Below are 26,150 nucleotides of genomic sequence, written 5' to 3'. Positions count from 1 at the left end.
TACTGTTGCTTGGCCCTGAGCCAGTTAGCCAATGATGAGTAAGATTCCTCAAGGGAAGGACGACCTAAGACAGGCACAGTCACGAAGGGGCCCTCAGGGAAGGACTTGGGGGGCTATAGAAAAAGGGGGTGATGGACCCTTGCCCCTCGGCTTTAACATAGCCTGAGTCCTCATTCTGTCTGCAAGAAGTCTCCTAATCTCTTGGCTGCCTTACTTCCCCTGCCTGATTTAAGCCTGAAACAATGACAGAGGGCAGTGCAGTCCTGTGTTGGAAAGGGCGGATTCCCCAGGGTGATCAGGCCTAAGAAAGAATACATAAAACCCTGTGAAACCTGCTTTGCTAAGAATGCCCTGTTTTCTGATAAGGGTCCAAGCATGAAATGAGTTTGTTTCCCAAAGTTTTATAGCCCTGTAGCTAACTGACGCTGACTCAGAACAAGCCCTCAAGAGTTCTTTGTATGTTATCTATGCTTCGATCCTTACTGCCTGACAATGACTGATGAGCTTTACCTGTATTCCTGTGCAAACTGAATGCAATAAAAGCCCATTGAGGAAAAGGCTCTTGGTCCTTCTTCTTTGAGAGATCCGCCACCTTTCTCCCCAAGCAGATCATATCTTGGTAGACTTATTTTCATCTGCGGTGGACGGGGGGCTCTGTGGGCAAAGCTCCCTCACAGGGTGCTAATAGCAGCACCCCCCCCACCCCCAACTGCCTCTCCCAGCTCCAGCAGTGCTGGTTCAGTGCTCCCTCACCCCCACTGCAGACCCTGGCCTCTCCAGGAGGCTGACAGCAGCTCTTCTCCTTCAGGCAGGAGCAGGGGCAGGGCCCATGGGCTTGTGTTGGCGGGGGGGGGGGGGGGGGGGGGGTAGGGCACTCTCTTTGAGGGTACCTCCAAGTTTCTGGACCCCTGAAGGATTTTCTGTAGTTTGGTTAAGTGGCCATAAATTCTACAGTTTCAGGACAGTTCTAATTTTAAATCTTGTTCCACTGGGGTCATTAATGATGGTTTTCAAACCGTGTCCATAGAGCTCCAGAATTCTACCCTCTAGGGTGGAGAGAGCCCAGGCAGATGGGGCTGTGGGTCCCCCACTGACACCAGTGGAAAAAGAGGGGCCGCTAAAATCATTGAAAACTGCAGCAACAATATATCCATGTGTTTCTTAAATTGCAGAATTTCAGTTCTAATGTATCTCCCCCTTCCAGAAGTAGCACAAAAATTCCTTGTTGGATCACGTGTCATGTTTAGATATTCACCGTATCAGAAATTCTCAGGGCTCCTTCTGCAGGTGGCAGCTAAGCTGGGTGGGGATCAGAGAGGGTCCTGGGCTCCTGGACACGACTTCCTGAGCTCGGGTGGATGCAGTCAGCATCCAGGCTTCACCAGCCGGCTTCCTATTCACGGAGAGCCCCTCCTCACAGTCAGACTGCTGATGGCTCCTTGGGACCCCCAGAACCTTACACTGGGTAGGGCTGTCCCACAGCCCAGCCCTGCCTGAACAGCCTTTCTTCCCAGTCCAGGGAGCTCCCAAGGAAGTGGTGGACCCCTCCAATGGCCGGGCCCCTCTGTTGCAGTCCATTGCCAGGCTGGGGGCACCGGCAAGCCCACACTCCGGAGTGTCAGGGAGCACAAGGTAGAGAATAAGAAAGAGGAGGAGCAGGAGCAAGGTGAGGGGACTCTGCTGCACCGACTCCAGGAGGGCTCTGAGAAAAGGCCGCCTCTTCCAACCACCACCAGACTCCAACAGGGTGCTCCTTGCCACCCATGTCGAAAGGCCAGCCCCCTGCTGTCCCCTGGGTGCTTGCTGGAAATCCTGGGTGGCCACCTTAACATCCTCTTCTCTGCTGCCTGGGCAATGGGCTCCTGCTGGGTTTGGGAGTTGCTTAGTGGAACTTTCCTCTCTAAGCTGGTAGGCGACAGAGCCTCATCCAGCTCCAAGTACAAGAGAGAATCTTCTCATACTCTGCCAGTTGCCTGAGGAACGGACAATGTCTCTGGTCGGGACCTGAGATATTTTAGAAACAGAGGACCCGGAGGAGTAGCTCGGTCCTGCTTCTCTAAGCCCCTGGGGCTACAGATTTCTTCCGCTGGGACGCTGGCATAAATGTAACACCTGGGCAAGAAGCAACACTCCTGCGCGTGAGTCCCCGCTTGGCTTCTGAACTTTGCACTGTGACCCGGGCAAACTCCCTGACCACTCTGGGCGCCTCACACACTGGGGCTGCTCGTTGGCACCCCTTCATCTCACACGGTGGCTATGATGGTGTTACTCAAATGTTAACCATTTTCTATCAGTGCCCTGGTGCCGGATCCACTGACAGACTGAAACTCCAGGAGCCCGTGGTGACCTGGTGGCTGTGGAGAGGGCTGGGGTGTGTCAGTAGTGAAGGAAAGAGGACAAATGTGACTGAACCCTGAGGTTGTCACCCAGGAGCAGGTTTCATACCTGGTCCCTTCGTCCTTCCTCTCTGGTGGTTTCTCCGGTTGCAGTGACAGCCACAGGCCAAGGTGGGGCCTGATGTCACGTCTCTCCAACATGCTGGTCCTGAGGCACACAGGTAGGTGGAGCACCGCTGCCTTCCAGGGAGCTGGGGTGCAGTGCACCGTGCACACTCTGCCTTTTCTTGTCTCTAAGTCTTCAGGGGCTTCTAAGTCTCTAGGGGCTGGGTGAACTGGTGCCCCAGAGCAACCTCCTCACCCTCCATCTTTTCCCTCCCAGGCATCTCTGGAAAAGGACCTGGGTCCAGGGCCAGTGAGGGACCAGGGAGGAGCCTGCGCTCTAATGTGAGACTCCATCCCGCCTCCCTCAGAGCAGCCACCTGGAGAGGAAGATGAAGATGACTGGGAAATTAGGGGCTCAGTGGCTCCTTCTCCCCAAACCCAGGCTGAGGCTCTTGCCCTCACATGGAAGCAGCTGGGATGGGCTCCTTAGCCTGCAGGTCTCTCAGCCCCTGCTGCCCTTGGAGCGGTGGGGATCCTGGAGGACCACCAGGGCTGTGGCTGGGCCCTCTTGAATAGCAGGGAGGCTGGCTCCTGAGGGGTGGGGAGGGGGCCCTGGCTCCATGCCCGTGAGCCACCCACCTCCTTCACTGGTGTGCTCCGCTCCTTCCTGAGACTCTGAGATACAGCAGTGCACGAATCAACAAAGAAATAGAAAGCAGAGCTGGGCATCAACCGACAGTGCACTTTTAATTAAAGAACTAGAGCCATGCAGAATGCAAACTCCTCCACGCCAGGGCCTGTGCTCCTGCTACCACTGGTCTCAGGCAATGGGGCCGGGTGCCCAGGGGACCAAGGCCCCTTTCTCTGGGGTCAGGGAGAGAAGAGGTGTAGTCAACAGGGGCAGTTGTTGCAGATGGGGGCTGGGGTATTCTCACACAGGAAAAAATGCCTGGCTGGCAGACACAGAGTGTGTAAAAGTAGTCGTGCTGAAAGCCTAATGACCCTCGGTGTAGCTGCTGGTGTCAGGGGAAGAGGTGTCTCGGAGTCTGCCCAAGTGTTTGCGAAGGGGAGAGATGCTACAGACTTGCAGGACCTGGTACCCATCCAGGGGGATAAGGATGCTGTGCAGGGCCTGAACAGGCTAGGGAGCAGCCTAGAAGTAAAGAAGTGAGGCCAGCAGGTGGCGCAGCAGCACATTGGGCCCTGCTCCCAGTTCTCAGTGACTTCAGTGCCTGATTTCTCAGAGGTGGTGCTTAATCCCCAGATGGCAGTTGGATGAAGAAACCAGAAGCCTGAGGGCAGAGGAGCCCTGGACACCAGGGGTGCTGGGGATGGGGAACGTCCTTAATTTTGAGGAAAGGGTGAAGGTCTCAAACAGCTAATTTGAGCTAGGCAAGGGGGAGGAGGACAAAAGGGAGGCAGCAAAGGCCTGCTCCACCTCACCTCTGATGAAGTAGATGCTGAGAAACGAGCAGGGACAGAGACCCCCGCAGTGGAAGGTGCAGCTTCCACAGCCGCCCAGAAAGGCTGGCCAGGAAGCAGGGCAGGGAGCTCACTGGGCTGTGGTGAACAGGAGGAAAGATCCCAAGGATGGCAGGACCCAGTGTTCACGAGTAACCTAGTTTTCGCTTATTGGCCTCTGTGCCTATTCCTGGGTCCTGGTGGTCCAGTGATTCCAGAAGGGGTCTGGTCTGCATGCCAGACAAGTGTGGACGTCCTTCAGGAGAGGCCAGACTTCTCGTGATGAAACTGGGGAGAGAGGGCAAGACCATGAAACACTAGATGGGGGTCTTGGTGGGGAGTTCTCCGGGAAGGGAAAGGCAGGACTGACCTTCCGCAAAGCAGCGAAGGCGGGGCCAAAGGTGGCTTTGACCTCTACACGGTCTCGGATCCAGGCAGGCAGTTTTGCCAGGATAGGTGGACGGGCATACCGCTGGTCCAGGAGCACTATGCTGGCGAAATCCTTCTGGTGCCTGATGGCCCTGCCTGGATGGGAACAGGTCGGGGCTCTGATTAAACCTGCCTCCCGGACAGAGCACTGCTGTTGTGTCCCTTTCCCTTCCTCAGCCCCCAGAATGGAGAGATGGCCAGTGAGAGACCCCATCTTGTCACCTCCCTCTTCCTCTCTCCCTCCCCAACGATTCATCCTGATAGCTAGGAACAGTCCCAGGCTCACCTATAGACTGATTGACAGCCTTCATACACAGATTCTCCACCAAAGCCTTTCCTGGGGCGGGCTGACCTGGGGTTCGGGGCTGGGAAGGGCAAAGGAGATGACCTATCGGAACTGTTTCTTGCCTCCTGCCTAGTGTCCTGAAAAAATGACACTCCTGGGGTGTGAGCAAGACCAGTAGCTTCTGGGGTGCAATGCCAGCAGCTGATAGGATGATGTCACGTGCGGCTCCAGAGGGCACGGAGGACGCCACCATCCCTCTGAGCAAACAGGAAACTGGCACACAGCAAGGGGCGGTGGGAAGTCCCAGTGTACCGTAGTCCTTGGGGCTACTGAGCAATCCCTGCCCTCTCCCCTCATCCTCCGAACACTGGAGGTACTCACAAGGGTCTGATCCAGGTAGGCCATCTTCTCTCGGAGCTCTGGAGACTTGATGTTGGGGTAGGGCATGCCCACCATGACCACACACCTGGGGTGGAGGCACACCGGAAGGGCTGGGTCCTCACCCACACGTGACAAAGCCTGCGTCTACCACTCCCGCAGTCCTCAAGCTATGCTCAGCGGCTCTGCATCTTCCTCCCCACCCTAAACCTACCACCTGGAAAGGGGTTTTTTGCCTAAGAGATCCCAGCTAGATCAAGGAACTGAGTTCAGTACAGTTTGAGTCTGCCTCATTTTTCACCTGGCCTCAAAGGGGCAAACCCAAAGCTGCCGAACCACTTCCCCATGTAGCTGACAGACCTGCACGGTCAGCCCAAGTGCAGACTCAGATGGCAGCAGATTGCAAAGGGCTTGGGGGGCGTGGTGGAGAGAAGCTTGGAGTGGGGGGTGGGTGGGTATCAGTGTTCCAGGAGACATGGAGCACACTACTTACCGGCCGAGGTTGTCAGAGAAGTTGATGCCTTCGCTCATCTTGCCTCCGACCACTGAGAGCAACAAGGCCCCTGTCACCGTGCCTCCTGCCTGAACAAGGCACTGTGGGGACCACCCAAAGCTGGGACGTCATCAAAGCGTTTTTAGACGCCAACCCCATGAGTCTGGACCCAAGGCCTGAGTTCCACCTCTCACCTGAATGCACTTGGAATACTCTGTCAGCACCTGTTCCACCTGGTTTGCTCTCTTAGGTTCCTGAAATATCTGGACATAAAGAGATGTTTCCCAGAACAGGGTTTCGGGATGCCTGGCTCACAGGTCTGCTCCAGGCCTTGTTTGCCAGCCCGTAGAGCCCCGGGGGCTTCACAGACTCCTCTGGTCGGTCCTCAGGGATCAGAAGTGGCAGGAGAAGCCCCCATGTGTGAGGCCCGACCATCTGGATTGATGTGCACGAGAAATCCCAGGAGGAACTCTGGGTTCGCTGTCCCCACAGTGGAAGGTCCTGCTAAGGGGTAGCTCACCTTTTTCCTGACAGCCAGGCGAGCCAGCAGGCCACTCTTGTCCCAGTGGGCATGGACCTGGTGTTGGTACTCATAAGAGGGGAAGAAGCAGATCACCCCTCCGGGGACCACATTGCACAAGTTACAGAGGATGCGACCTATCTCATCCATCTAAGAAAAGAAGACAAGGAGCCCTCCAGGAGGTCACTCCTGAAGCCACGCCCCCCAAAGGCTCCTAACCTTAGTGTTCAGAGCCAAGTACAGAGACCCACAGATGAATGCAGTCAGGGAGGCCTGCAGCTGGGCAACGCCCCCACGGCTGGGAATCAGATTGAAACGTGCCACCCTCCCTACCAAACACACCCAAGGGACGTCCCGGTGACTGGCGGCATCTGACACACCGCTGCAAGAGTACAGCAGAGCTGCACTGCTGTGGGTGTGTGCCAAGGCCGCCCTACCCCAGCTCCCCATGTCCTGTGGGCAACTTGGGATTAAGCACCGTCTGTGACAGATCGGGCACTGAAAACCCGAGGTATGCCACTAGAGAAGTGCCCCCACACCTGCGTCCCTGCCAGGCAGGAGCCAATATAACCAAATGACAAGAGAAGCGAAGGGAATGAGCCACTTTCTCCTGAGTGAGCTTCATCCTATGGGGATGGCTGGAGGTGTCAGGAAAACTTACTTAGCAGCCCAAGGGGTGAGGGGTGCGGAGAAACTCAGACCTTCCTCGATAAACATCTAGATACTATTCGTCCTGTGCCAGCTCTGGACTGGCCAGCGTGCCCCCGAACCCAGAAATCTCCTTCCCACCCCAGCAAAGGTAGCGGTGAAGCTGGCTGGCTGGTACTGACCATGTGAGGCAGCTCTCTCTTCAGGTATGTGAATTCCAGCTGCTGGTTGGAGGGCCCAGTGCAGATGACCAGGGGCAGGATGTTGTCTGGAGGGATCACGTGACCTGCGGAGGCCCAGGGAGGGTCTGAACACAGGAGGTACAGACTTCTGCAAGGCAGATGCCACAAGGAGCACTGCCCTAGTCTTCTAGACTAGGGGTGGCAATTTTCAACGCTCACCCACCCATCCCCTTTCCACAGTAAAACAGCGATGCTCAGGCCTCTCCCATTAAGTGGAGGGACACAGACAGCTGGCAACCCATGGTCCCCTCAGTGCCTTAGGCCTGCTAACAGCATATGGCTCAATTCTAACACAGCCCATGACGTGACCATGTGGCCCACTCCACCCTGGACACGGATCCTCACCGCAGGAAAACTCCACCAGTCGCTCAGCTGCCACCCCAGCACATGCCAGCAGCTGCTCCCGAAAGTCAGACACCTGAAGACCACAACATCAAGGCTCTGTGACCTCCCAGGGGTCCAGGGACAGGGACCTCGGGTCTGAGCAGACAGGGGCCTTGGCAGGGAGGGGAAGAGGGAATAAGTTGCAAAGACAGAAGTCAGGGTGAGGAGGCAGCAAGGACCTAGGAACAGAAGAGAGGTCAAAGGAAAGGCTGATAACGAATTAGCAAACACGAAAAACCAGTTTAATGATGCCGGTGTTGGCAGTCTCATTTAAACTACTCGCAGCAATGGCAAAGGGAATTCGGCAAATTTGGCAGTGAGTCTCAGCTCTGGATGTGCAACAAAATCAGAGTGGGAATTTAAAATATATACATACATACATACATGGCTGGCCCCAGCCCAGACTACTGAATAACAATCTCTAGGGGGAGCCCTGGCTGGTGTGGCTCAGTGGAATGGGCGCAGGCCTGCAAATCAAAGGCTTGCAGGTTCGATTCTCAGTTAGGGCACACACCTGAGTTGTGGGTCAGGTCCCCAGGACAGGGCGCATGAGAGGCAACCACACATTGATGTTTCTCTCCCTCTCTCCTTTCCTCCCCCTCTCTCTAAAAATAAATAAAATCTTTTTAAAAACAAAAAATAAAAATAAAGAATCTCTAGGGGGAGGAATAAGCTTTTGTATCTTGTATTTAAAGAGCTCCATCTGGGTTTTTCACCTATCAAATGGGCACAAATCCTAAAGTTGGACCACTCTGGAGAAACTGGCCTCTTACACTCTGGGTGGGATACAGAATGGTGCTGCTCCAGGCTGAGGGCATCCGGACAATATTTAACAAATGAGGTACATAGTTACTTTTTAGGCCAGCAACCCCACATTCAGGAGTCTCCCCTGAAGATAGAGCTCAACAAAGCAAATAGCACCTGTACAAGGGTATTTCCTGTGAAGTCACGTGTGAGAGCATGACCGCCTTCCCACAGGGACTGGTCCCCTGAGCTGTGCTACACCTGCCCAACAGAAAACTGCGCAGCCCAGCACAGGACTGTGGCCCGCTCCGCCCCTGTGTACTGGTGTGGAGGCACTGCCAGAACGTACCAGCACAGAAAAACAGATACTGCCGCCTTTGAGGTAAGTAAAAAAGAAAAGGGAGAAAGAATAAGGACATACATCTGCTTATTTTTGTGAAAACATCACATGAAACAGTGGGAAGATAGACCATCAGCTAATAAAACATGCTCATCACCTACAGGAATGGGGAACAGGTTGGACAGGGGTGGAAGTGAGACTTGCTGAAACTTTTTCTAGTTTCAACTTTGGAACCACACACGTTTTCATCTTCTTCTTTTTTTTTTTTTTTAATTTATTTATTGTTATTTAATTACAGTTGTATGCCTTTTCCCCCCATCCCTTCACCCCACCCCAGGTGAACCCACTTCCCTCCCCCCTCTCCACCCTCCCCCTTGGATTTGTTCATGTGTCCTTTATAGTAGTTCCTGTAATCCCCTCTACCCACTGTCCCCGCCCCCACCCCCCCACCCCCGCCCTTGCTATTGTTACATTGTTCTTAACTTCAATGTCTCTGGTTATATTTTGTTTGCTTTTTCCTTCTATTGCTTATGTTCCAGTTAAAGGTGAGATCATATGGTATTTGTCCCTCACTTCCTGGCTTATTTCACTTAGCATAATGCTCTCCAGTTTCATCCATAAGCTCCTTCTTTCTCTCTGCTGCGTAGAATTCCATTGTGTAAATATACCATAGTTTTTGGATCCACTCGTTTGCTGATGGGCACTTCGGTTGCTTCCAGTACTTGGCTATTGTAAATTGTGCTGCTATGAACATTGAGGTGCACAGATTCTTTTGGATTGGTGTTTCAGTGTTCTTAGGGTATAATCCCAGCAGCGGAATTACTGGGTCAAAGGGCAGTTCCATTTTTAGTTTTCTGAGGAAATTCCATACTGTTTTCCACAGTGGCCTCACCAGTCTGCATTCCCACCAACAGTGCACGAGGGTTCCCTTTTCTCCGCATCCTCTCCAACATTTGTTTGTGGATTTGTTTATGTTGGCCATTCTGACTGGTGTGAGATGATACCTCATTGTGGTTTTAATTTGCATCTCTCTGATGGCTAGTGATGCTGAGCATCTTTTCATATGTCTCTGGGCCTTCTGTATGTCTTCCTTGGAGAAGTGTCTGTTCAAGTCCTTTGCCCATTTTTTAATTGGGTTGTTTGTCTTCCTGGAGTGGAGTTGTGTGAGTTCTTTATATATTTTGGAGATCAGGCCCTTGTCTGAGGTATCATTGGCAAATATGTTTTCCCATATTGTTGGTTCTCTTTGTAATTTGGTGCTGTTTTCTTTAGCCATGCAGAAGCTTTTTATTTTGATGAGGTCCCATTTGTTTATTCTTTCCTTTATGTCCCTTGCTTTAGGGGATGTGTCTGTGAGGATGTTGCTGCGTGGAATGTCTGAGATTTTCCTGCCAATGTTTTCCTCAAGGACTTTTATGGTGTTACGGCTTATATTTAAGTCTTTTATCCATCTTGAGTTTATTTTCGTGTATGGCGTAAGTTGGTGATCGAGTTTCATTTTTTTGCACGTAGCTGTCCAGATCTCCCAACACCATCTGTTGAAGAGACTGTTTTTGCTCCATTTTATGCTCCTGCCTCCTTTGTCAAATATTAATTGATTGTATAGATTTGAGTTTATTTCTGGGCTCTCTATTCTGTTCCATAGGTCTATGTGCCTGTTTTTATGCCAGTACCAGGCTGTTTTGATTACCGTGGCCTTGTAATACAGTTTGATATCAGGTATTGTGATACCTCCTGCTTTGTCCTTCTTTCTCAAAATTGCTGCTGCTATTCGAGGTCGTTTATGGTTCCATATGAATTTCTGCAATGTTTGTTCTATATCTGTGAAATATGTCATGGGTACTCTAATAGGGATTGCATTGAATCTATAAATTGCTTTGGGTAGTATGGCCATTTTGATGATGTTAATTCTTCCAATCCATGAACATGGTACATGCTTCCATTTGTTTGTATCTTCCTTAATTTCTTTCTTCAGTGTTGTGTAGTTTTCTGAGTACAGGTCTTTTACCTCCTTGGTTAGGTTTATTCCTAGGTACTTTATTTTTCTTGTTGCTATATCGAATGGGATTTTTTTCCTGATTTGTGTTTCTGCAGTTTCGTTGTTGGTGTACAGGAATGCCTTTGATTTCTGGGTATTGACTCTGTATCCAGCTATTTTGCCAAATTCATTTATTAGGTCGAGTAGTTTTTGAGTGGAGTCTATAGGGTTTTCCATGTACACTATCATGTCGTCTGCAAACAGTGACAGTTTCATTTCCTCCTTTCCAATTTGGATGCCTTTTATTGCTTTTTCTTGTCTGATTGCTGTGGCTAGGACTTCCAATACTATGTTGAATAGGAGTGGTGAGAGAGGGCATCCTTGTCTTGTTCCTGATCTTAGTGGGAAAGCTCTAAGTTTTTGTCCATTGAATGTGATGTTGGCTGTAGGTCTCTCATATATGGCCTTAATTATGTTGAGGACTGCTCCCTTTATTCCCACTTTGCTGAGTGTTTTTATCAGAAATGGGTGCTGTATCTTATCGAATGCTTTTCCCGCATCTATTGATATGATCATGTGATTTTTGTCTTTGCTGTTGTTGATGTGATGTATTATGTTTATTGATTTGCGAATATTGTACCATCCTTGCATCCCTGGGATGAATCCCACTTGGTCATGGTGGATGATCTTTTTAATATATTGCTGGATGCGGTTTGCTAATATTTTGTTGAGAATTTTAGCATCTATGTTCATCAGCGATATTGGCCTGAAGTTTTCTTTCTTCGTTGTGTCTTTATCTGGTTTTGGGATTAGGATGATGTTGGCTTCATAAAAAGAGTTTGGGAGTCTTCCATCAGTTTGGATTTTTTCGAATAGTCTGTGAAGGATAGGGGTTAGTTCTTCCTTAAATGCTTTGTAGAAATCTCCTGTGAAACCATCTGGTCCAGGGCTTTTGTGTGATGGGAGTTTCTTGATGACTGCTTCAATTTCCTTTGCTGATATTGGTCTGTTCAGGTTTTCTGCTTCTTCTTCATTCAGTTTTGGAAGATTATATTTTTCTAGAAATGTGTCCATTTCATCTAGGTTTTCAAATTTCTTAGCATATAGGTCTTCATAGTAATTTCTTACGATCCTTTGTATTTCTGTGGTATCAGTGGTAATCTCTCCACTTTCATTTCTAATTCTGTTTATTTGGATCCTCTCTCTTTTCTTCTTGATAAGCCTACTTAAAGGCTTGTCGATTTTGTTTATCTTTTCAAAGAACCAGCTTCTGGATTCATTGATCCTTACAATTGTGCTTTTAGTCTCTATGTCATTTAGTTCTGCTCTGATCTTGGTTATTTCCTTCCTTCTGCTTGCTCTGGGCTGTCTTTGTTGTTGTTCCTCCAGTTCTTGTAGGCGTAGGGTTAGGTTGTTTGTGTGAACTGTTTCTAACTTCTTAAGGTAGGCCTGTATTGCTATGAATTTCCCTCTCAGGACTGCCTTTGCTGTGTCCCATAGGTTTTGGGTTGTTGTGAGTTCGTTTTCATTTGTTTCCAGGAAGTTTTTGATTTCTTCCCTAATCTCATTCTTGACCCATTCATTGTTTAATAGCATGCTATTCAGTCTCCATGATTTTGAGTGTTTTGGGTTTTTACCCTTGGGGTTGGTTTCTAGTTTCAGACCCTTGTGGTCAGAGAAGATGCTTGATATGATTTCAATTTTCTTGAATTTGTTGAGGGTTGCTTTGTGTCCTATCATGTGGTCTATCTTTGAAAAAGTTCCATGGACACTTGAAAAGAATGTGTATTTTGCTTCTTTGGGATGAAAAGCTCTGTATATATCAGTTAAGTCCATTTCCTCTAGGGTATTGTTAAGTGACACAATATCTTTGTTAATCTTTTGTTTGGAAGACCTGTCCATTTTTGATAGTGGGGTGTTAAAATCCCCTACTATAATTGTGTTGCTGTCAATATCTTTCTTGAAATCCTCCAAGATTTTCTTTATGTATTTGGGTGCTCCTATGTTGGGTGCATATATATTTATAATGTTTATGTCTTCTTGGTGGATTCTTCCTTTGAGTATTATGAAGTGACCTTCTGGGTCTCTCTTTATGGCCCTTCTTTGGAAGTCTATTTTGTCTGATATGAGTATTGCTACCCCTGCTTTTTTTTCCTGTCCGTTTGCTTGGAAGATTTGTTTCCAGCCCTTCACTTTCAGTCTGTGTAAGTCTTTTGTCCTGAGATGGGTTTCTTGTAGGCAGCATATGTGTGGGTCATGTTTTCTTATCCATTCAGCTGTTCTATGTCTTTTGATTGGAGCATTTAATCCATTTACATTTAAGGTTATTATCGATAGGTAGTTATTCATTGCCATTATTTCCTATCTGTGTTCCTCTGTCTTTCTCTTTTCCTTCCTTGCCTTAAAGCAGTCCCTTTAGCATCTCTTGCAGAGCTGGTTTGGTGGAGCTGTATTCTTTTAGACTTCTTTTGTCTGGGAAGCTCTTTATTTGGTCTTCTATCTTGATTGAGAGCCTTGCTGGGTAAAGTAGTCTTGGTTGGAGGCCTCTGGTTCTCATTACTTGGAATATTTTTTGCCATTCTCTTCTGGCTTGGAGCGTTTCCATTGAGAAGTCAGTTGCTAACCTTATTGGGGCTCCCTTGTATGTTACTTCCTTTTTCTCCCTTGCTGCCTTTAAGATCCTCTCTTTGTCTTGGAAATTTGCCATTTTAATTATGATGTGTCTTGCAGTGGGTCTCTTTGGGTTCCTCTTGTTTGGGACTCTCTGTGATTCCTGGATTTGGGTGACTTTTTCTCTCCTCAGATTAGGGAAATTTTCCATCATTACTTTTTCAAACAGGTTTTCTATCCCTTGCTCTTCTTCTTCTCCTTCTGGTATTCCTATTATACGGATATTGTTACGTTTCATGTTGTCCTGCATTTCCCTTATTGCCTCTTCATTCTTTCTGAGCCTCTTTTCCTTTTCTTGCTCCTTCTGGGTGTTTTTTTCTACTTTATCCTCCAGCTCGCTGATCCGATCCTCTGCTTCATCAAGTCTGCTTTTAATTCCTTCTACTGTGTTCTTCAATTCAGAAATTGTATTCTTCATTTCCTCTTGGCTCTTGTTGATATTTTCTATTTCCTTTTTCATGTTGATATAGTTTGCAGTGAGTTCATTGTAGTTTCCTTGTAGTTTCTGGTAGTTCTCTTTAAGCTCAGAGAGCTCAGTGAGCTTCCTGATGACCATTGCTTTGAACTCAGTATCTGATAGTTGACTTGCCTCTTTTTCGGTTAGTATTCTTTCTGAGACTTCCTCCTTTCCTTTCATTTGGGAATTGTTTCTTTGTCTTCCCATTGTTTGTGAGGCTCTTCTTGTTGGCCTCTGCTTCTTAAATTGCTTTGTTCTGAATCCCTGGGTTTATGATATGAACTTCTATGGTAGAATGCCAATGAGATTCGGTGGTGCTGTCTCCTTACTCTCCTGTGCTCACTGGTCTTGAGCTGACGTTTATGTGTTTAACACGGTCTAACTCTAGTCTTTTCAGCACTCCAGGTTTTGTTGTCGCACCGTCAGATCTTTCAATGTCCTCTATCTTTGGTCTCTAATCTTCGTATATGCTGGAGTACTGTTGGCTGTTCGCTCTGCTCCTCAGATCAGCTAGGTATTTCCCTGGCGCTGAGGGGAAGTGGATTCCGCTCCCACCTATGTTGCCGCCATCTTCCCTCTCCCACGTTTTCATCTTCTAAAAACAGAATGAAGTCAACAAAAAAAGCAAACTCTGAAACTGAAAACAGACTGCAACAAAGAAAGCCTGATACCAAGTGAGTTCATATCTTTTGTTTTAAATCCTCAACCGAGGACTTGCTTATTGATTTTAAAGAGAGGGGCAGGGAGAGAGAGAGAGAAGAGAGTGAGAGAAACATCGATTGGTCGCCTCTCCCACGTGCCCCAACTGGGGACCGACCCCGCAAACTTTCGGTTTGTGGGATGACACTCCAACCACCTGAGTGAGCCACACCGGCCAGGGCCTGACTTCATATCCTTAGCGACCATGTATCCTTAGTAGGATATACTACTCTAAAGGCAAAAAATAAATGCAAAGAAATAAAATTTTAATCAACAGTGTACTGTTAGAATATTGGTATTATATTTTGGACACTATTTTGAGTATATTGTGGGATAGAGCAAATAAGTAATTATGTGAATACAAGAAACCAAAAGTAGAGCCCGAGAGAAAAGAGATGCAGCATACGGTCAAATAAATGGATTGATTTTGACTCAGAAGTATCAATATGGACTCACGATGTCTGAAAAGGTATTTCCTAGGTCTGCACTGAAAAGGCCTGCAGACAGTAATCACCCCGGAAGGCTGCAAACAGCGCAGCAGCCAGACCGCGGCTCCTCAGCAGCCATCCCCAGTGGAAGAACCCAGGGCACCGTGGAGAAATGGATGATTCCCGATCGGGGCCAAAGACAGCATCAGGTGGCCCAGCGCGCTCTCCTTGTGCCAGAAAGCAGGAAAGCCTTCCAAGGCCAAGGGGGCCACACCCAGAGGACCTGAGGCAGCAAGGTGGTTCCCATAGGCCAAGCTTGAGACAACTTGAGCATCAAAAGCCACAAGGGCTACAGATTATTTTATACACAAATAAATTAAAATCTACAAGTCTATATACAAGAAATGAAAAAAAAAAAAAAAAAAAAAAGCTACAGGGGTGGTCAGACAGCTGAGGTCAGCCCAGGTGGCTTGAGGGCTTTGAGAAGCTTTCCGAGCGCCAAGTCCTGATCTCGGAGACATAACTACTGTGCAGAGACGGGTCACATTTACCACGCCACCGTTCACACAGGAAAACTAGAAATCACCTGAACATCTGACTAAAGAAGAGCGGTTACATAAAATATATTCATGCAATAGGATAAAGTACAGCTAGGGTATGGCGAATAAATACTTATTTGTTGAGAAGAAAAAATGTGTATGGCATTCTGTTGCTGAGTGGGGGGAAAAATCAAATTATAACAATAGCACATACAGATAGTACTGTACCATTTTTTTATTTTCAAAAATATGTATGTGTATTTGTAAAAATTATGCAAACACTATTATAATGATGTGCACAACAAAACAAATCTTTTGCTGGTCAAATTATGATCCTTTTTCCTGTTTTTGTTTGTCTCTGCTTTCCACAATTGAAAATATAATACTTTTCCAAAAATACCACATTTTGCTGTGTGTAATGCACACGTTTCTGCCCAAATTCCTGAGGGAAACGTGAGGATGTGCACTGTCGTGGGAATGATGATCACACACCGCGGGTGTAACAGTCCCGGGTGGTGTGCAGGGCGCACGGCATCCACGGGAGCGCCTGACACACGGCACATTCGCTATGTTTACATTTATAAGAGAGGGGAGGTTACAGCTGTGGTGGCCACAGGCGGCCGTGGCACTGAGGCAACTCTGTGAGAGGAAGGACCTCCAGAAGGGCTTTCTCTGCACAAGTGTGATCCCACTGCTAGGGACACACTGGAGCGTGGCAGTGCCCTGTCCCTACAGCCTGAAAGGGCAGTGTGACAGTACAGCAATGCCACCTGGTGGACATTGCTTGGACTGCTCAAGCCTTCCCCTTTCTGGGTCGGGAACCCAAGGGATGATAAGGTGAAGAGGCCCGACTGTGCACCCTTCCCAGTCACTGTCCCATCCAGACCCAGCGTAAAAGGCCGGGTCTGGTATCCTCACCGGCTGCATGGTGCCCCCGGCAATGACCATCGCCCGGCACTCCTTCACCACCTGGGCAAAAGGCACAGCTGGATTCAGCAGCAAGAATTTGAGGCTGCTCTGACTGAGGCTGCCTGGTAAAAAGACAAATGAAAGACTATTACATGGGAAGGGGGCAGGTACGGGCCCAACAGATAAGTCTCCCAGTCTAAGGCAAAGGAGAGTTCCAGCTGGGTCCGGGTAGGAGGCACGAGCGACAGCACTTTCTCTTTAAACCCCCTTTACTGTCCAGGACCACCCTGAGGCAGAGAGTAGGGCCATCTCCCTTTTCACACCAGGAACCTGAGGTTCAGAGACAAAGAAACTGGTCCATGATACGCAGCTGGTAGGTGATGGAACCAAGACTCAAAGCGAAGCTCATATAAGCTTCACCATGAGGCTGCACAGCCTCTCTCGCACCCTCGCCTGAGATAGCCGACCATCCCAGCACGGTGGCATCCCTCCTCACTACCCCACCGCCTGCCCAGGTCATAGGAGGCTAGGTATCACCACCCTTACTCCTCGTCCTGACCCAGGGAGGTGCCAGGCTGGAAGGACAGACTCCTTACATGCTCTGGCCTCCCAGCTCCAGGCGGGCCCCTCCTTGGCTTACCTTGGCGGCTCAGAATGACCCTGCCGTCCTGGTTGGCGGTGGTGAGAGCTGCAAGGAAGCCTTCGATGTGCATCAGCGGGGAAGCGGGCCGCGGTGCCGTGGCCTCCCCCTCCTCCACAGGGGCTGTGGGAGCTGCACAGAGCAGGAGGAAGAGTGTCTGGGGCCATAGACAAGGGCCGAGAGCTGCTCTGCAGATGGGCTAAAGTGGTTCTCTGGGGAAGACCAGCCCACGTGTGAGACAGGAACATTCTTGCCCAGGGCCTGTGGCCCTGCCTCTAGCCTCCTGCCTCACCTTCGGTCAGTGTGGGCTGCAGGCTCTGTAGGAAGTGCTGGAACCCAGCCAGTCTGGGCTGCTCCCCGGGGGGTGCAAGGACGGTCCCCCACCTCTCCGTGAAGCCAAAGAGCTGAGCAGGGATGAGAGCAATGAAGACTAATGAGGGCAGCAGCGCTGAGGGAGACCGAACTGGACAAGAGGCTTCCATCTCTCACCCACAGCTCAACCAGCAACCCCCCAGCAACCCCAGGTGTCCTGGCAGCGCCTCCCCACCCAGCAAGGCTGCACCACAATGAGGGCCGTGGAGACAGGGCTGCCTCTGTGAGGGCGGAAGCAGGGTGATGCCAGACCCTGCCCAGGTCCCAAGGGAGGGAGGCTGTACCTTCCTGCTGACCATGCTCTTCTCGCAGTAGCGCCGCACCTGCAAGACCAAGCCCGCAACAGGTGCATGGGAACCTTAGGCCAAGAAACAAAAGGACCCCTTTCCAAAACCCAGAGAGCAGGACCCACCACCACCACCTTCCCAGGAGCCAGGAGCCCCCTGAGGCCAATGGTGTCATCCTCCTTCCTGAGGTCACTCCTCCCCCAGTGTCCCCACACCAACCAGCCCTCTCCCACGGCAGGGCCTCCTTACAAAGCAGGCTGAATGGCCCCAACCCTCCTAAAGGTGCCCAGTGATAGCTCTGTCCTCTCCACTTTCCTTCAACATGACAGCACCTAAGCTACACCTTGAAGGACTGTTAGGTTAAAAATAAAAAGAAACCCCAGGAGCCAAGGCACAAAGGAGGTGAAGCTTGGGATTTATTCAGGCGATGCCTGGAGTGTGGTTCAGTAGGCGTGTGGCTGGGAATGCAAGACGATGACTTTGAAGCCTTTCAAGATTTCTGAAAAGAACAGTACCTTTCAATTAAGAGTCACTAGCCTGTAGTTCATAAAAGCCATTAGAAGGAAACAGAAAGAAATGAAATAAGACCAGAAAGAAGGCAGAGGAAAAAGAGCCACAATGAAGTAGGAGCTGTGGAAATGACAAGGTGGGGTAAATGCAAGCTATTTCAGGCTATGGGGCCAGGCAACTGTTGGGATGTGGGACAACGGGAAAAAGAAAGGACTCAAAAATGACAGGACTGCCAGCCTGTCTGAGGCGGGTAATGGCGTAACCATGACCAAAATGGGTAAGCCAGGGGCAAGCGGGCTTGAAACGCAAAGTCAGGACAGAAAGCAAGCAGGGTCCTGAGTGTGTGCAGCTGGGTTCACACACTGGCTCCGCCACCCACCATTTGTTTCCCTGTGTGTGGCTCATGGGCATCGCCCTCCTGAGGTGACCTCACCCAGCCTCCGTTTCCTGTGCTCTGGAATGGTGGCGGCACACCCCACCCTGGAGTCACAGAAGTCGGCACACAGCCTCAAACACAGTAACCGATCCGTTCCGGTCAGGAAACTAGAATTGCTGGTGTTGCAGGTTCAGTGCCAGTGGCTGTGCCCCACCTGGGAGAGCACTGAACGTGTGGGCCCGGGACAAGCAGAGAACTGGGGCTGCAATCAGGAAAGACCAAGCAAGTGGCCCAGCTGTGTCCTTACTCACCTCAGCCCAAGGGCAGGGTCACGCTCACAAAATTAACTTCCTGCTCTGCCCAGCAGACCAGAGAAACACCGTGCCCAACGAAGACGAAGACGCAAAAGTCGCAGGGCCCAGGCCTCCCTACTTCTGCTTATCAGGTACAAAAGCAGGCACCATTTTTTTCCTAATCTCTCTGACCCTTTGACCCTAGGGGGAGGATTTTCTTCTTACTGATGCAGTGCTTTTTTTAAGAGTTAATGACAGGCGTGCACTGTGGATCCTCAGCCCTCCCGACTGCTGGACTGCTCGAGGACAGAAGGAATTTACTTTTCATTCCTTCCAGTGTTAACCTAGAGCTCTGCCCACAGGTGGTGGTAAGGATAAGATGTGATGTGCTAACGTGAACAGGTAAAACCTCTACCTTGAATAGGTTGATGTTGTCGATCTGGCTCTGAAAGAGAAAGTCATTGATGGTCTTCAGCTCGGTCCCTAAGGGCAAACAAAAGAGAGCCTGGGAGTCCTGCTCTGAGCCCACAGCTCTGGGGCCCCAGAGGGAAGATCAGAACTGGCTCAGACCAGCTCTGAGCCCACGAGGGCTGCCCCTTTACCTGTCTGTGAGAGGCTCTGTGTGTTGGGATTTTGTTTAATGTTCCCTAAAAGAGAATGCAAACAGGTCAGGATGGTGGTCCCCTACCCCCATCTTCTCACACTCCACTATGGACCAGTCACGTAAGAACACTTGTGTTTGAACAGGTTTTTTTTTTTTTTTTTTTTTTTGCAGTTTTTAGAATCCAGAGCACAGGAGGACCCAGAAAGCCTCAAAGTCTGACCCACATGTGATTTCATTCCTTTCACACCTCCTCCGAGGAGGCAGAAAGACTGGCCCACTTCATGCAAGTGCCACAGGACGTGCCCAGGCTGCACTGGGACAGGGGCAAAGCAAAGACGGAAGTGAAGAGCAGCGACTGGACACAAAATCCCTGCAGGGCAAACCCTGCTGGCATTCTTGACTTCCACTTCTGCAGAAGCCTTCAAAGGGATCACCGAGGAAGGACAGGGTTGTTGCACAGAATGGTGGAGAGTCACCTGGCACCTGGAGCCGGCAGATTCTAGTTCCTCTCACTGGGCTCAGGGACCAGACGCAGGTCATTTGTCTGCTCTTAGCTTTCCTTTCCTCCTCTGTCACTGAGGGTTAATGCGCCTGCGCCGCCTCTTCACCGGAGCAGTCCAAGCTGCTATCGCTATTGCATAAAGCGCCCTCCACTTATACTATGTTATTATTACCACTGCAGAATGGTGGCAAATAAACCAAGCTTCTAAAAAAAGGTCTAAGTCAGACAATTCAATTAAGCTCTGTAAAATAAGAATTTTCTTGATGAATGGCCCAGACAATCTAAGGACACAGAACACCCAGATGCCCTGTTGGCACCCAGGGAACCGGGTCTGGCCCGCTGAGCAGGCTGGAGTTGGGCGGGCACGGGGCTCCTTACCACCCAGCACAGTCACAAACTTCTCCAGCAGATACAGGATCTGCTTGATGTACATCAGGTTCTTGGCCTTCAGACGCTTCCTGAGGACAGACCAGTGGACAGCAAGCAGGGTTATTCCAACAGCAATTCCCTTCTAAGTGCCCTGAGCTGAGGCCTTTCTGTCTGGTGTCTTTCCAACTACGTCACGAGCTACAGACACCCTCCTAGAAAAAGAGGCCATGGGCACGTAGGGCCATTCCGCACTGAGCCTGGCCGGAGATGGCAACCTGTGCTTCGGCTCAGAGGCCCACTTCGGGGTGCTGAGGTGAGTGGGATTTTCCCCTTGCCTGCAGGCGGCGGTGTCTCACCTGTATCGTTCCATGTACTGGAGCAATTGGGAATGTGCTTGGCAGAGCTGGGGAGAGAAGAAATGGGCATGAAGGCAGGCCAGGCTCTGGGCAAGCGGCCTAGGGCTGTGCCAGTGACATTTAGACTGTGCCCAGAAAATGCCAGCCCAGGATACACAGGAGGCAATTGGGAGGGGAGAAGGGCTGGGAACACACAAAGCTATGGGTTTCAAAGGCCCTGAGGCTGGTGGGACCTTAGAGGGAGAGAAAGGAAAGTACGTTCTGCCGCAGTGTCCACTTTGTGCCAGGGCAAAGAGCAAGGGGCTGAATTTCCCAGGTCATGAAGCCCCCTGCTAGTTTTTACTAGGTTGGGAAAAGGTGGATTGTGTACTAAGAGTGATGGTTCAAGTTATCCGTCATGTTCTGGCCTAAGGTCAACCCAGGCACTGGTCAGCAGACGTGGTGGGAGGTCATGTGGGGCCAGGGTCAGAAAGCAGTGGTCGAATCCCAGCTCCCCACTACTAGCTGTGTGACCTTAGGTACTGCTTAAACCTTTCTGCATGTCTGAGTTCTCAGTGTACAATGGGAATGCCAGCCCGTGCAGAGTAGGTATGGCACATAGTAGGTAATAAATAAATAGTGGTTTTCAGAAACCTTGAGCAATCCTCAATTAAATCCCCTCAAAGCAACAGCAATAACAATAACATCCAAGTACACGCAGGCTCTGCTTCTCTCACGCCATTATCCGGAATCATGGAGACTATAGTTAGCAGCATCCTGGGCTGAAGGGACTCAGCATGACACAGGCCAGTGAAGATCAAGGGAACGGGCCACTTTGCCTGAGCCAGATGGATCCCCACAGTTCTGGGATCTGCTGGAAAGCCAGAGTCAGCCTCTCATGAGGCCACTGCCTTGACCTAGTGCACTGCTGGCAAGCTCCGTCTCTGGAGGAATCCCAGCTCCAGGCAGTTAGAGGAACGTCCCTACCTGGGCACCGCTGACCTCCGTACTGTGGATGCCCGTGATGGTGTCGATCAAGTTGTGCGCCTCGTCGATGATCACTACCTGGCCCTGTAGGCGGATCCCCGCGGCCTGCCGGGTGGCCGTGTGCAGCAACATCTGGTAGGGCAGCACCACCACCTGGGAGGGCGAGATGGCGGCCCCCTGAGTGGTGGCTGGACAGCCTCCACAGCAGGTTCACCCAGCCAACTCCAAGTTCCTGGTGGGCAGTTTTACTTCCTGCCCAGAATACGTGCAGAGTGAAAGCTAATGTGTCATACTGTGCTTTCAGCAACAGGCTCTTTCCTCAAAAGTTTTATGCTGAATGTCAAACGCATGAAACATAAAAGTGCAGCCGACCCACCTTCTGACTGAGTGGGGATGAGAGAGAGGAGTGAGACCCCTGCTGCTTAGCCGCGTCCACGCCCCAGGGCAGCCCCCGAGGTACCCGAGCTTCCTCAAAACGCTGTGAACACCCCCCCCCCCCCCCCCCCGGTGTACCAGAAGGCAGCCCAGGGCTCTGGTCCTGGAGCTGCCACTCCCCAGCTGTGATTCTGACAGTCACGTAACCTCATGAGCCTGGTTTCCTCATCTGCAAATTGGGCTTGATAAACCCCATGTGAAGACTGAGTTAAGGAGTGGGGTTGGGGTAACAAAACTGTTAGTGTGTTCTAGGGGCTGTGGTGTTATGACGACTTTCCAGTTAAAGGAACACTGATAAACAAAGTGAAAATGCAGGAAACTGGAAACTTAAGACCCAGGTTTTAACAGTGGTTCCATTCCTCACTTGCTGTGAGAAAACAGATAAATGACCTAACCCTCCTGGACCCCAGCGTTCCCACGAGTAGAATACAGAAAGTGTCTGTCGTAGCTATCTCAATGGGATACCACAAAAGCCGAAATGAGGTGAAAAGTGCCGTAAGAAGTCAAGATCATGACAATTTCCGGGGACTTGTAACCGTCCTGGCACACAGCATCGATGGACTAACCCTCCGCATGGCACACAGAGCCTGGGCAGGGCGGGGACGGCCGGGAGGCCCTGGACTCCTCTGTGAGTGCCACACACACGCTGCAGGGTAGGACACAGAAGCCCAGTCACTGCCACGTGAAGTGCTCACTCATACAGTTCCCAGAAACTTTTAAAATCGACTTTAACCTTTTCTTGATAACACAGAATTCTCCACAAATAATAGCCTATTTCCAAAAGTCACTCAAATGAAGGAAGTAGTAAGAAAACAGGTAAGTCATACCAAATGACAAAGACATCAGTTTTGGCCTGTCAAATTGGCAGATTTCCCCACTTAAATTACACTCCACATGGCCAGTCTAGAAAACAGGACTCACATGCAGCAGGCAGGTGCAGAGTTACGACAGGCACTCTGGAAGGCCATTCAGAAGCAGATGTACGTTCTGTATCTCCCTTACTCCATTCCTCTCAGTTCCCGCCCTGGCATCTCTCACTGTGGTTTCAACTAGTCGTGCACACTCCTTCCTGGCTCTGACCTGCTTGCTGTGCCCCATCGTGCCAACAGTCCCTGCAGCCCAGAGTTACCAGGAGCCCAGGGCCTCCAGCAACCCCGTGCACCAGGAGAGCGGGTTACATGTCGTCAGTGTGCAGTGCAGTTGGTCAGTGCAGCCATGGCTGGTGGCATGTTCCCAAACTAAGAGGACTAAAGGGTTCCCTCACAGCCTAGGCTGCAGTTGGAGCCAAGAGCCACTGGCCAGCCCTCCGTGGTGTTCACCTGGGCCGCTGGAATGGCAAACCGGCTCCCGTAATAGGGACAGGCCCCAGCCTTCTTCCCCAGGGTCACTAGCTGCTCGATGTCCTTCACCTCCAGCAGGACCTCATCCCGGAGGAGCTGCAGCTGTGTGTGGTGGTAGAAGGGACAGGCAGCCCGGGGCTCCTTCCTTCTCCTCTTGAGCCCCTCGTGCTCGGCTCTGCTCTTGCTCTCTGTGGGGGGCACCAGCACGGGGGAGAGGCAGAAAGAATGGTAACTGTCCTGTGGCCAGGAGCAGGCCTGGAAGGTCAAGTCTACAAAACCCTTTTATGAACTATTCATTCTGGTCTCATCATAACATTCTGGTGTTTTGCTCTGTGTTCAAAGCCAGGGTTTCGGAATTAACACTGACCCAGAAAGCAAAAAATCCTCTTCCCAAGGAGAAGACCTTTAGGAAGAAACCATCACTTCCATTAAGATGCTCTCTGTTATTTCCTGTGGCCCCCGTCCATTCCCCCACCTGCCCCCTCACTCCCAATACTGCCTGAGGCCACACGATGGTTCGAGGCTGCTCCTTTAGGTCGAGGGTGGCTACCATGTCTGCCCCTCTGCAGCTCCACACAGCGGTCGTTGATCAGCTGCACAGAAGCCAGGTTTTTCACGTCTTTGTTTATACACAGAGTCTGTATGACAGAGGAGAAAGGGTTAAAGAACCGGTGCTGGCTGCCTAAACGACACACAGCAACCCATCCTCTTCTGTTTCCTTCCAGGGGCCAGCAAGGCCAGGGGAGGGGCTGTCCTCCCTCTGCTTGGCCTGCCTTGAACCCACCCTTCCTCCAGGCCTGGGAGGGGAAGACAAAGGCACAGAGAAGGAAGCAGATGGCACCTGGGCTGAGACACCCTGCTTCTGCCTACCTGCCGAGAGCCGAGGGAGACGAGCCGGGTGTCCTTGCCAAAGGGGCTCTTCTGTACCTCGCGCACAAACTGGGCCAGCTGGGAGTGGGTCCGACTGCAGTAGTAAATCTGCTCCAGGGAAAAGCAGGGGATTTCAAAGGGACTACAGCATCCTTGGGTACTCTCTGCACATCAAGGAATGCCATGGCCTGAAGGGCCGAGGGAATAGAGAGACTGGCCACGAATATACACACCTAAGGCAATGGCTCTGTTTCACAGAAGATCTTGGCAAATACAAGGCCCAGGGCCTCCCCACCTCACTCTCAACTCCTAAAGTTCAAGAGAATGCCTACAGGACAGGACTTTTCCGCTCGGTCACGCTCAGCCTCTAATCCCACTGTTCTGGAGGGCTTGGTCATGTTAGGAAAGGCTACTTCCCTCAGTGCTGACTCTTGACATGGAAAAGGTTCCTAAGATCCTGGGGAATGCGTGAGGGGGCTGTTCCACATCCCCCCTGCCCCTGCCCAGAGGGCTTGGAGGATGGGCTGGCCGTAAAGCAGGAGGCCCAGCTGAACACACTCCCTCTCAACTCTGCCAAGATTTAGAAGAGCGAGGAGAGAAAAAGAGAAAATAGCGGGCGAAATATCTAATTTCAACAGAGAAAACAGAAGTCTTGCATTAATGGAACCCAGCGATTGGACATTTGAGTTGGGTCAGCACCGCACGTGCACCATGGCACTCCACGCAAGTGAAAGGATGAAAAGAGGAGCAGCCGTCAGACATCCACAGGCAGAGATCTCTCACTCTGACCGGCCTCCCCTGCCCCCGCAATGGAGAGAGAAACCCAGGACCCGTGGCCCAGAATGGCTGCTCTTCAATGCCCTGGGGTGCCTGAGCCCAGCTTTGCTCCCAGGACAGGTCTCCCCAGGTGCCCAGCCGAGCTGGCCAGTGAGCACCTACAGAGCAAGGTCTGGGCCTGGGGAGATGGAGCCAGTGGGCTGGAGGGACTTCACGGTCTCCCTGGGGATGGAGAGCCCTGGACTCAAGACCGATCACAGCAGAAGGCCCAGGCCATGGCATCTTACCTTAGTTACATGTTCTTCCTCCAGGTCATCTTCATCCTCCTCCAATCTGAGAGAGGGAAAAACAGAACACAGAAAAAACAGTCACCTCAGAGAACTCGGGTCAACTGGAGATACATTTACTGAGCGTCTACCACATGCCACCGATCAGCCCTAGACCGAAGCAAACAAGGATGGAACTGAGGATGGAGCTCGGCGCCGGAAGGACAGACACCTACCAGCAGTGAAGTTCCACCAAAGCAGCAGGTGCGCGCTTGTCCCTTGGTCAGAGATGCCCAGGCTGACACCGAAGCCATCCTCCCACTGCCACTCAGGAGAGGACAGAGAAAGCACATGGTATTCCCACAGCCAAAGTTCAATGTTTGACTGCCATAGAAGGCTACTCTCCCCTTGCTGTCCAACCTCCAGCAAACTGGACTTGTCTCATCTCAGTGCCCCAGAGCCGGGGACATGCTGAGCTCTGTGCCTGGAATGCTCTCTCCCCCCACTTCCTCCTTTGACCGAGCCAAATCCTAGTCAACTCCTAGTCAACCTCAAGAACTCCATAAAAATATCACCTCCTCCGGGCCACCTTCCTCCATCTCCCCTGGCAGGCTTGGCTGCCCTGTGACACAGCGCCACGGCCCCTGCACCTGTTCTCTGCAAACTCATCTCATTCAAAGCCGTTTCTTCTCCTTCTGTCTCCTCGACCACACCGTCACGTCCACAGGCAGGACCAGGGTGTGCCTCGTTTCTGCGGAGTACCGCCCCCCGACCCCGACCCTGCACACAGCAGGAACTCCACGCACATTTGTGAGTGAGTGAATAAAAGGTGCTGTCATTCATGACCACACAAATCTCTGCTTTCCTCAATCTACCCTTTCTAGGAATGAACAAGGAGCCCATGAACACTGGGGACTGGTGAGTCAACCCTGCCATACTTGGCTGGGTGATTAGTCAACAGTGTTAGTCTAAGCTCCCTAGAAGACACAAAATCCTTTCACAGATACACTCCTCCTGTGTCTAAGGTGGGGCTATCACGTGGATTTGTAGTTGTTGTTCACCTAGCCAATTCAGTTTTTTAAAAATTGCCTTGGGCTAAGAGAAAAGGAGGTATCTACAGGGGTGGCTTCCTGGTCAGTAA

General features: G+C 50.8%; 1 protein-coding gene across 10 annotated transcripts in view; it reads right to left on the bottom strand.

The window, feature by feature from the left end:
- Positions 1 to 3,168: 3,168 nt before the first annotated feature.
- Positions 3,169 to 26,150, bottom strand: part of DDX11 (DEAD/H-box helicase 11) — a 47,045-nt gene continuing 24,063 nt past the window's right edge. For 5 of the 10 annotated variants that reach the window (XM_053921077.2, XM_053921076.2, XM_053921075.2 and 2 more), the window contains 22 exons: positions 25,031 to 25,076; positions 23,967 to 24,074; positions 23,647 to 23,734; positions 23,076 to 23,284; positions 21,322 to 21,474; positions 20,356 to 20,402; positions 20,009 to 20,088; positions 19,127 to 19,171; positions 18,940 to 19,007; positions 17,343 to 17,381; positions 16,979 to 17,090; positions 16,687 to 16,818; positions 16,056 to 16,168; positions 7,244 to 7,316; positions 6,839 to 6,942; positions 6,009 to 6,158; positions 5,683 to 5,751; positions 5,489 to 5,589; positions 4,999 to 5,083; positions 4,618 to 4,696; positions 4,273 to 4,427; positions 3,169 to 4,190 (listed from right to left, as the gene is read on the bottom strand). In XM_053921077.2, the coding sequence (XP_053777052.1) occupies positions 4,161 to 4,190; positions 4,273 to 4,427; positions 4,618 to 4,696; positions 4,999 to 5,083; positions 5,489 to 5,589; positions 5,683 to 5,751; positions 6,009 to 6,158; positions 6,839 to 6,942; positions 7,244 to 7,316; positions 16,056 to 16,168; positions 16,687 to 16,818; positions 16,979 to 17,090; positions 17,343 to 17,381; positions 18,940 to 19,007; positions 19,127 to 19,171; positions 20,009 to 20,088; positions 20,356 to 20,402; positions 21,322 to 21,474; positions 23,076 to 23,284; positions 23,647 to 23,734; positions 23,967 to 24,074; positions 25,031 to 25,076 (2,086 nt within the window). In that variant the 3' untranslated portion in view covers positions 3,169 to 4,160. Of the gene's footprint in view, positions 4,191 to 4,272; positions 4,428 to 4,617; positions 4,697 to 4,994; positions 5,084 to 5,488; positions 5,609 to 5,682; positions 5,752 to 6,008; positions 6,159 to 6,838; positions 6,943 to 7,243; positions 7,317 to 16,055; positions 16,169 to 16,686; positions 16,819 to 16,978; positions 17,091 to 17,342; positions 17,382 to 18,939; positions 19,008 to 19,126; positions 19,172 to 20,008; positions 20,089 to 20,355; positions 20,403 to 21,321; positions 21,475 to 23,075; positions 23,285 to 23,646; positions 23,735 to 23,966; positions 24,075 to 25,030; positions 25,077 to 26,150 lie in introns of those variants that run through there. The other 5 variants (XR_008426457.2, XM_071221004.1, XM_053921078.2 and 2 more) reach the window with 5 other exon arrangements.

This window comes from Desmodus rotundus, chromosome 3 (assembly GCF_022682495.2).
Source record: "Desmodus rotundus isolate HL8 chromosome 3, HLdesRot8A.1, whole genome shotgun sequence".
NCBI lineage: Eukaryota > Metazoa > Chordata > Mammalia > Chiroptera > Phyllostomidae > Desmodus > Desmodus rotundus.
This window is presented reverse-complemented; position numbering and strand designations above follow the sequence as displayed.